This window comes from Vespa velutina, chromosome 11 (assembly GCF_912470025.1).
Source record: "Vespa velutina chromosome 11, iVesVel2.1, whole genome shotgun sequence".
NCBI lineage: Eukaryota > Metazoa > Arthropoda > Insecta > Hymenoptera > Vespidae > Vespa > Vespa velutina.
Genome location: NC_062198.1, coordinates 7,130,745 through 7,140,744, shown reverse-complemented (window position 1 = coordinate 7,140,744; position 10,000 = coordinate 7,130,745). Strand labels below are relative to the sequence as shown.

Genomic DNA, 10,000 nt, shown 5'->3' with positions numbered 1-10,000 from the left:
CTATTTTCATTGCATGCCTTGCATACGTAATCTCGTTTACGCTTCTAACTTTTTCTCCTCGAATCGACCGGCAAAATCTTTCGATTTTTTTTAATCAAAGAAAAAAAAAAAAAAAGAAAAAAGGAAAAAAAAAGAAACAAATCGAACCAAATATCATCAATTATATTCGTTATTCTTTATTTTTCGTATATTTAAAATTCATATAATAAAAAAAAATGGAATTAATCCACTTTTATATCGCGGATAATATATTTTTCGAAAATCATCCATTGTGAACTCGAATTTGAGAGAGAATATCATCAAGCGAGATAGAATAAAAAAGAGAGAGAGAGAGAGAGAGAGAAAATGTCCTATAAAATTACATGATCCTGGCTCGTCGATCAGGGATGGTACGTCGACTCGAAACTTGATTTACATATCTCCACGGATTCTCCCTATTCTCTTTTTCGTCCAATATCATTATCAATGGCTAACGCAACCTTTCGCTCTTTTTTTTTTTTTTCCAGATGACGAAATCGAATTATCACGGAACGAACTTAATTAGGCTCAAACGAATCGGTTAAGTTCTCTCGGCGAATTGACGCGTTGGTTGCATCTACGCGTTACCTACCTCGTTAAATTTCATTCGCCTCGTAATTCCCGAGAAGGTGTACCTCTAAGTACAGCTTCCTCTCAAACCACGTAGTAGTCTTTAATTATGTTGGTCGCTTTGCGTCGGCCAGTCGAAAGTTGACTTCGAAATGTAGACGCAAAGAAAATAGAGGGGGGAGAGAGAGAGAGAGAGAGAGAGAGAGAGAAGATGTCGATGTGAAATACGACACGCGACATTCTCCTGTTTCCGTCGTTGAAACCAGCCCGTTTACATTTCCTAGTTTTCTCTCCCTTAATGACGCGCGTTGCTCGTTAACCAGATGTTAACGAGCGACGTCTTCGTTACGTAACCTTTAACCAAAAATAAGTAATTTCCTGAGTATTGCCGCAAACTCGATTCAAACGATGACTCCTTTTGCTTCTGATTAATTCGTAGCGACCAGAGGTACTCTGATATTTTCGATTATCATCGCTTCTACGAGAGATTTTCTTATGATCACGAAAAAAAAAAAAAAGAAAGAAAAAGAAAAAGAAAAAGAAAAAAAATAAATAAACGAAAGGATTCGTAGTTGCGGTAAAAGTACAAAAAGAAAATGAAAAAGAAAAAATAAAACAATAATCGTTTAGCTTATTGCGATAACATCGTAATTTACCAATTCGCAAGGTTGGCTCATTTGATTACTTTTACGAGCAATAGATATATGTACATACATACAGTGTATACGTTCGCGTTCCATTAGACGTCTCGCCAATGGCAACTTTACGATCTCGTTTCGAAATTGTATCCGTACGCGTATGCGTAGACGATGCGTGTATACGTGCATGTATGTGGGCAATGGCGTCTCGTTTAAGCGGGAAATTGAAAATTACCAAACCAATGGCGTACCCGTACGCTTATCCGCACGCGCACGCGTATCTATACATTCCCTTAACGCCGATTGCAACGTGCATGTTTTATGCAATGACAATTAGCGAAATTCACTTTGAGAGTCGGCATCATATCGGTTTTACGTGAGCCCATCCGGAATACGAGAATGACCGCAACTAGTAACTGCTCGCGCGACCCTTGCCACACCACCCGATACATAATTTAACGATGGCAGTTCGGCGCGAATGCGAACCTATGCGCAAAACTCGTTAGTAATTTCGTCGAATCGATTTCCCGACCATTCCAGACGTCGTTAAATATCGATTTGCGCATCTCCCCTTTTATGAAAGTGAACGTGTTCGATGGGAAACAGGAGTCGATGAACTTGCTCCTAAATTATCTTATTCAATGATATGACATGTCATTGGATATGTTGACAGAAATTTCAAATGAAATATAAATCTCAATATGAGTTCTTACAGAGTGTACAAGATTTTCGAAAATAATAATGATCGGCAATTTGGTAAATTTGGAATATTAATCATTTTATTTGTTCTATTCTAATTCATTTATAAATTCTAAGATCTTACTTAAGTTTGATATAAAATCGTACGACGAAAAGAAAAGGATGGAATAAATTTCATTCAAAGAACAATGATAGCTTTTTCACCATTGAAAAGTATATAAAACTACTATACGGGGTGAATTTCTGAAGCGAACTTTACACACACACACACACACACACACACACACATATATATATATATATATATATAATACATATCTATAATAGAGACTTCGACCTAAGTTAATAATCCTCAACAGAAATTCTCCAAAAGCTTAGGATAATCCGGCCTGAACCATCGTAATATATAATTATCGCGAAAAGTTTTTCCCCTTCACATCTGTGACCTCGAAAATAATTCAATGAAATTAATCGATTTTTCGAACCCGCAATTTCCATTTGGTACCACAGAGCTTAAGAATTAATAATCGTCGAGTGGTACCTCTTTTTGGAATACTTTTCTATTGCGGAAATTTCAAACTTTCTCGTGACTTATAACGACAGAGTTTATGTAAGTCATTTCAAAAGTAAATGGAAAGTAAGTAAGCTTTCGTGACAGGAGTACGTCGATAAACGTTACCGTTCTTTAACATGGGCTCTTAACGATCATGTCAATTCTATGTGAAATGTTGTATAAACATCGTTTATACTTTCGTTCTAGAAAAGATCAAGGCCAGCTAATCAACCGTGCAGAACTTCCGCTTCGTTGACATCTCTTATTATTGACAACTCTCTTTTTTCTTTCTTTTTTTCTTTCTTTCGAGTACCTCCAACTATATCGACGATTTAGCAAAATAACCGTACTATTTGGAAAGATTTCTTTGAATATTCACCGACGCAATATTAAAATGATTTTTTGAATTGAATCGCTATCCAATTTATAATAATTGTCAAATGTATTTCGAGATAAGATAGGTTAACAATTGCGAAGTCCTTAGGATAAGAGGAAAGCTATATATATATATATATATATATATATATATATATATATAAAATACATAAATGTATATATTATTATCCCTTTAAACTCGCATTGTAAGTACCTATCTTATCAAAAGACATGGCCCGTATCGAAAAATCCTTGCGAAACGTTATCGGCTATATACCACCCCCTCCTTATCGTTGAAAACGCATCGTCGCTTCACGAGTCGCTACCTTATCGCATAATCGTAAATCACGAATACTCTTTCAGTATTATTCCGTAGAAAAGTTTCGCGAATGTATTCTCAAAATTTATCGTTCCTTCCTGTTCCGCCCGACAATCGCCTGGAATTCGAAACGCACTCCCAGAACGTAGAATTTCGACGACACCTCCAATATTCTCAAGAATTTTTCTTTTGACAGTTTAAGTGAAAAACTACGATATCGGGTCGGCTCTCGATAGATCACGTCAAAGAATTTCCCGGACTATGAAGAAGAAGATGAAGAAGAAGAATAAGAAGAAGATCGATCTCTTCGAGATGTCTGTGTATCGAGATTATCACATGGTCGATCTTTTCTTTGATTAATAATATCGAGAAACAATGATACGGATATCCAATTCTTTTTTTATTTTTTTTTTTTTTTTTTTAGAATCGCATTTAAAAAGTATAAGAAACAATAATATCGAATCGATAGATTCGATAGAAGGTATAAATGTTATTTCTTTCTTCCTGCAGTAGTTCCGTTTCGTAATTGTTGTACACGGTTTGAGCTAAAAGTTCGAAGCTAACCACGATTGATAGACAGGAGAATAGGGAAAGAAAGAAAACAAACAAAAAAAAAAAAAAAGAAAAAAAAAGAAAAAAAGAAAAAAAAGGCAAAAAGAACGAAACAAACGAAACTAAAAAAAAAAAAAAGAACTAAAATAAAAAGCGGAGTGAAAATGTGCGGTGGAAAGAAAAAGAGAAAAAAAAAAGGAATTAATAAAAAATAAACGAAAAAAAGAAGAAATAATTAGTCAGTTTGGCTGAAGGGCAGACGCTTCTTGAAGTGTATGAAAAATTAATGATATCGTACTCCCTTTCTCGCCCTCGTTCTCGCAAGAGCTCTCGCTTTCTACCCTTTCCGGGTGGTGTTACTCCTCTCCCTCCTCCTCTTTGATTCCGTCCGTTTACTCTTCAGTTTTCTTTTTTTCTTTTTCTTTAACAAAGCGCATTTCCCTTCATTGGCGCACCCACCTTCGACGATCTCGCGTGTCTCAACGAAATTTAGCCCCACCGCGATCTCCGATAGGCTCTATAATTATCCCGTTTTATCTTCATCAGGTGGGGTAACTCTACGGGGTTGCGAGAGGTGACTCGTGGAAACGATATAGCAACTACCTCTTCTCCATCGTTATCCTTCAGCCCCTTTCCTCTTATTCTTCTTCTATCTTTCATTCTCTATTTCCCTTCTTTCCCCGCTAACTTTCGTATATGTACGTACTTACTCGAGTATGTTTTTCGATTTAAGTCCAACACGCTCGAACGTTTTCGTTCGACCGAAAGAATAATACAAGTAAGTCCTTTCTACAATTTTGCATTCCAAAGGGAGTTAATTTAGAATATTATAGGACATTTACAAAGAGCCCTTCGTACTTGTTCACCTGTATAAATATGTTTTATCATTCTCTCTCGTTTTCCATCTTTCTCTCTTCCTCTTCCTTTCATTTCCTTTTAATTTATCTTCCTTAACCGCGTCAATCATATTCCTCTCATACCCCTTTGCCCGTATCATTTTTCAACTTTTTTCTCCTACCTAATAAAAGAATCGATAAATTATCCTCGTTGGTAAGATGTGATTTTGAGTGCCTGATCTGTTCACCTGCTACTTCTCGATACACACACTCACATATATATATATATATATATATATATATATATATATATATATACATACATACATACATACACGCACGCACGCACGCACGCACGCACCAAAATATATGGGAGAAAGATAGAAATATAGAAATACTTTAATCCTTAGAATTAGAGTTACCAATACGTATCTAATTATTACCAATAGTTCGATCAAAGGATAATAAATTTCCGATGAGCCGGATAACGATAGCAACTTGTTCAATGCAGCGCAATGATTACGCGTACGCGAATTACATCGAAATAACATAGATATTGAAAATCAAAACCGTATGTAAATTATCGTGGTTGAATAGAGGTAGAGAAAGATAGAAAGGAAGAGGAGTTCATTAGCACAACAGCCCACAAATAGCATGTTAGCGAAATATTTGCCGTTAATATTACATGGTTATAAAAGCGATTGAAACACTCATACATTATATTGTCCCGCATCGACAAACTGTGAAAGCATCTGACCAACCAATTCTGTGGAATATGGAGAATCTCTCGCGTCAGTTTGATTTCCAAATACCATTCAACATGTAGATATATCTACACATGCAACTCCGCTACTCTCTCCCTACTCTTTCTATTCCTGTCTCTTTTCCTCATTCAATATTTTCTCTAGCAATTAAGTCATCGATTGCAGTTCTTCTTAAAAGTATTTCTCTCTCTCTCTTTCTCTCTCTCTTTCTCTCTCTCAGCTTTCTTTCTTTTCGGCTTTCTCAAGTCGTATTCGTTCGACGCATCTTTTATTTATTTATGCTAACTCATCCTCTTTCTACAATCCGCCTTGCCATCGAGAAGAAGACCGATTTTAAAATTTCATATTGAGCTCACTCGCGTATTCGCAGTCTCCATATTGATATGTATGGCGCAATGCACTTTACTCTTCTTGGCCCGACCGCTTTTCATTTCCCGAGTTTTACTTCTCCTAGCCCTTCTCAATCCTTATACGTCCCTTCTCCTTCCCAAGAGTCAAACTAAATGTAAAAACGTCCAGGTACCTGTAGCTACAAAGAGAAAGAGAGAGAGAGAGAGAGAGAGAGAGAGAGAGAGAGAAATGCGTGTGTGTTCGTGAAACTAAGAAAGTCTCTCTCATGTTTTCTTTTCTTCCTTTCCTTTCCCTTTTTTCTTCCCTTCGTCTTCCCTCTCATAACTAAACCCTTTTCCCTTTTTTTTTTTGCCTTTTTCCAAGAGGCGTCTCTGAATTTACTTCACCTCATACGTTTTATCTACCTCAAGAGTTATATTTCCATGAGTGGATATCAAAGAATAACCATGAGATCGTGAGAAGTTTTTTTTATTTTCCCTCGGCGGAGCTTGGAACGGTCGATTTTTAAGATCTACGATTAATCTCACCTTTCACGGCTTAAAAATATTGTTCTTTCGGTTACTTCATCTTGTAAAGAGCGAAAGCGAGCGAGAGAGAGAGAGAGAGAGAGAGAGAAGAAAAGAAAAAAAAAGAGAAAAGAAAGCTTCATGTTATAAAAATCTTCGTATTACGATTGTTGTTATTCGCCAATAAAATAAAATGAGATCTTCCAGACAGCTTGACACAAAAGTTAATTAACTAATCTTGAATCCTAACGTCTGTAAAATCTCTCTCTCTCTCTCTCTCTCTCTTTCCCTTCCTTTTACCTTCTCTTTCTTATTCTCTTTCCTGGTACCGTGTAGCGGAACGTAATAAATTTCAGCTATTTTAGTTTTAGCTACCTCGCTCTTACCATTTCTACTCGTATCCTTCTCTTCCCATCCATCGCCATCTTCCGTCTTTTCTTTCATCTTACTTTCCTGCACGTTTCTCTCATAAAATCATGATTAGCGCAATGTAACGGGTTAACGTAATTAGAAAATATGTTATAATTCTGTTGTTATTTTAATTTATACATACGGTACGTTCTCTATTAGGGATAATTTTAGAAGGTATTATGGAGTTTCTTCTATTAATCATTTGACTGTAAAAAAAAAAAAAAAAAAAAAAAAAAAAAAAGAAAAAAAAAAAAGGAAAATAAAAATTTTACGAATCCTCGATGATCTTCCCTCTCCTTTTTATTTGTTTTTTCTTTCTTCATTTTCTTCATTTTTCTTTTCATTTCTTTTTGAGCGCACAGAATTGTAAACACACACACACACACACACACACACATATATATATATATATACACGTTCTACGGTTAACCGATTTTTCATGGTCAAGAATGATGAAATGCTCGGCTAGTGGAACGATCCCGGAAGTGTTTGTCGAAAGCAAATTTACAAAGGGCGAAAAAGCTCGAAGGCATACTCACCTTCTTGCCTGAGCAGCACCACGAAGAGTAGAAGCGCAAGATCCATCGCTTGGGGGGGGTGGTTTCCCACCCTCTCTCTCTCTCTCTTCCCACCACCACTACAACAACCACCGATTCTTGTATAGACTCTTCTCTTTCTTCTACGTCCAACGATACTCCGTTGTCACCGAAGTTCTCTTCCTCCTTCTCCACCTCCTTCTTCTTCCTCTCTTTCTTCTTTTTCTTCTTTTTCTTCTTCTTGTTCCTAACGAAAAAACGTGTCCAAGAATAACGATCGAATATATTATATAGCGTTGAGCGCGGATTCTACTCTTTCGATGAACGGTTATACGCGCTCGGCTCGGTGCGTTCGCTAATGAACGCTCGTGTTTCAATTATTTTCCACCCTCTACGTCTCCGTCCCTCGCCACCCAACCTTGATTATATTTCCGATCGCGACAAGCTGACCAGCCGTCGACGCGCCTATCCGTGCGGGGTCACGCACCAAATAGATAGAAAGATAGATAGATAGATAGATAGATATATGGTTAGTAGATAGCTGAATAGAGAAAGATGAAATGACAAATAAACAAAGAGAGAAAGAGAGAGAGAGAGAGAGGGAGAGGGAGAGAGAATTGGACGGGAAGTCAGCTGAAAGAATATACAACTTTGTGTATTTGACTTCTGTACGATTTTTAATTGCTTGTAAAATTCTTTCGATTTGTTCGATCGTCAATACAAATTAACGAACTATCGGAAATCATTCTGGAATCGTAAGAAGAAAGAAAGAATAATATTTACCGTTTGTAAAAGGTTCTTTGCTATCAAAGTGCAAACAATTTTATTAGACGATCGCAATGATCGCAGAAAAATAAGAGCAATCAAATCAGAGAGAAATTGAAAGTAAACTTTGATTCACGTAAATTTGAATTTTTTTTTTTAATGAGAAAATGCAACAAGTAACAAGATTTCTCTTTTTCTTTATCTTTCTCTTCTCTCTTCTCTCTCTCTTTCTTGATTCGCTTTTTATCTTCACGCAAAGTTCACCATTTTCTGTCTCGTTGATTCCTAAGTCTTAACCACAGCTTTATTTTACCGCTTGGTGAATATAAAAAAAGAAGAATAAAAGAAGAAAAAGAGAGAAAAAATAAACAAAGAGAGAGAGAGAGAGAGAGAAAGAATAAAATGAAGAGAAAAAGAAGAAATCGTCTACCCCTTCTTTTGCACCCTTTATGAGGCCAACCCTTAAGCAAGAATCCTGCCGCGCGTTACGACTCTCGCTTCGTTGCACGCAATTTAACCTCGACAAACGTTTTCCTCGTGTTCTAGACTCTCGTGTAAGTACGTTCCTCCCCTTAAGACGTAAGCTCATGTCTCTTGATAAATTCTATCTTGATTCAGTGTACCTAATTAATGCTTGGAAAATGACGATATAGATAGACCACCGTAACATAAAGTGCATCTTTAATCTTGAATATGACATGTCTTTTCTAACTTTGAAATCGTTCAAAATTATCCATTTCACGGAAACCCCGACTCGTGATCAAATAATGATCGATAACGAGATTCCGAGAATAAATAAATTGAAAGTAAATAGCTTCAGAGAATTTTAAACGCGATAGCATACTTTTTATAAAAGAAAATAAAGTCAGGTCAGGGTTTATCCTATCGTATCATTATCAGTTATACGATCGCAAAAGAAGATATCTCTTCGTCTTCATGCCTGTTCCTTGCTTTTTAAATGCAACCCCTCGGCTTCGTGTATTTTTCACGCAACAGTGCACTTTAAGAGTCTTCTTAAGTATCACCTGACACTTTCCTGACTCGACTTTGCTTAAGCTCCTACCGTTATATCGTTTTAATCCAAGAGTACCGAAACTTGTTACTTCCTAGCAATTATCATTTTTCTCTTCTTGACAGAGAAAAATAATACTTATTAAGAAATAGAATGATTATTAACATAACATATCTTTTTTCTTTTATTCTTTTTATTTTTATATTATTTTGTTTTTTTCCTTGATCCGGCGAATGCTAAGTTATTTAAATTATTTTATTGAACGATCGATTTACAAATTTATTAAATCAGTTTTTTCATTGAACAAAATTGATCGGATGATAGTACTAAAGAAATCTTCCATTGTTTACAACATTTATGAACTGATTAATAAGTCTCGCTTTTCGACTCACGGAATACACCGATATACGAGTATAAATCTTTGTTTATCGAATTTTCAAAAATATTTAGATATCTAAATTGTTACGAGCAATCTGAATATAATTTTGACAAAATAAATGTACAGAGCTCGCGTCGTGTGCGTTTTATTTCAGAGTGAATAGAACGAATCAGATTGAATATGAACGTTTGATTCGGCAAAGAGTTATTTTTTTTATTTTTTCATTTTTTTCTTCTCTTGTCAAAAAAAAAAAAAAAAAATTGTTTTCGAAGAAAGAAAGAAAAAGGTTATAGAAAGTCACAAGTACGATGTCGAGAGCCAGTTCTTACAGATTTTAAATGCAACTTGTTGCGATCTCGCTCACTGAGATTCTTCCGTTTGCAAACGTTCTACGTACCTGCATATGCGTGTTGTGTATTTGTATATAAATATATATACATATGTGTGTGTGTATGTTCTATTCCAGTAACCATGTGAACTTTTTCGGTCCGTAAAAATATCAGATTTATATATATATATATATATATATATATATATATATATATATATATATATATATATATATATATATAAATACAGTACAGACCAGTATGTGTGTGTGTATGTTGTATCATCTATAAAACATACATATGCACACGTATACGAATCATCTGTCGCCTTTCGAAAACTGATCGATAACTTGCCTTTTTGTGTCCAAACTTGGAAATATGTATGTA

At 35.6% G+C, this 10,000-nt stretch overlaps 1 protein-coding gene across 5 annotated transcripts in view; it reads right to left on the bottom strand.

Annotated features, from left to right (window-relative positions):
* The window catches only part of LOC124953092, a 118,595-nt gene that overhangs the window by 50,873 nt on the left and 57,722 nt on the right, over positions 1-10,000 (bottom strand). For all 5 annotated transcript variants that reach the window (XM_047504005.1, XM_047504002.1, XM_047504004.1 and 2 more), the window contains one exon: positions 7,132-7,375. In XM_047504005.1, the coding sequence (XP_047359961.1) occupies positions 7,132-7,177 (46 nt within the window). In that variant the 5' untranslated portion in view covers positions 7,178-7,375. The remainder of the gene's footprint in view (positions 1-7,131; positions 7,376-10,000) is intronic.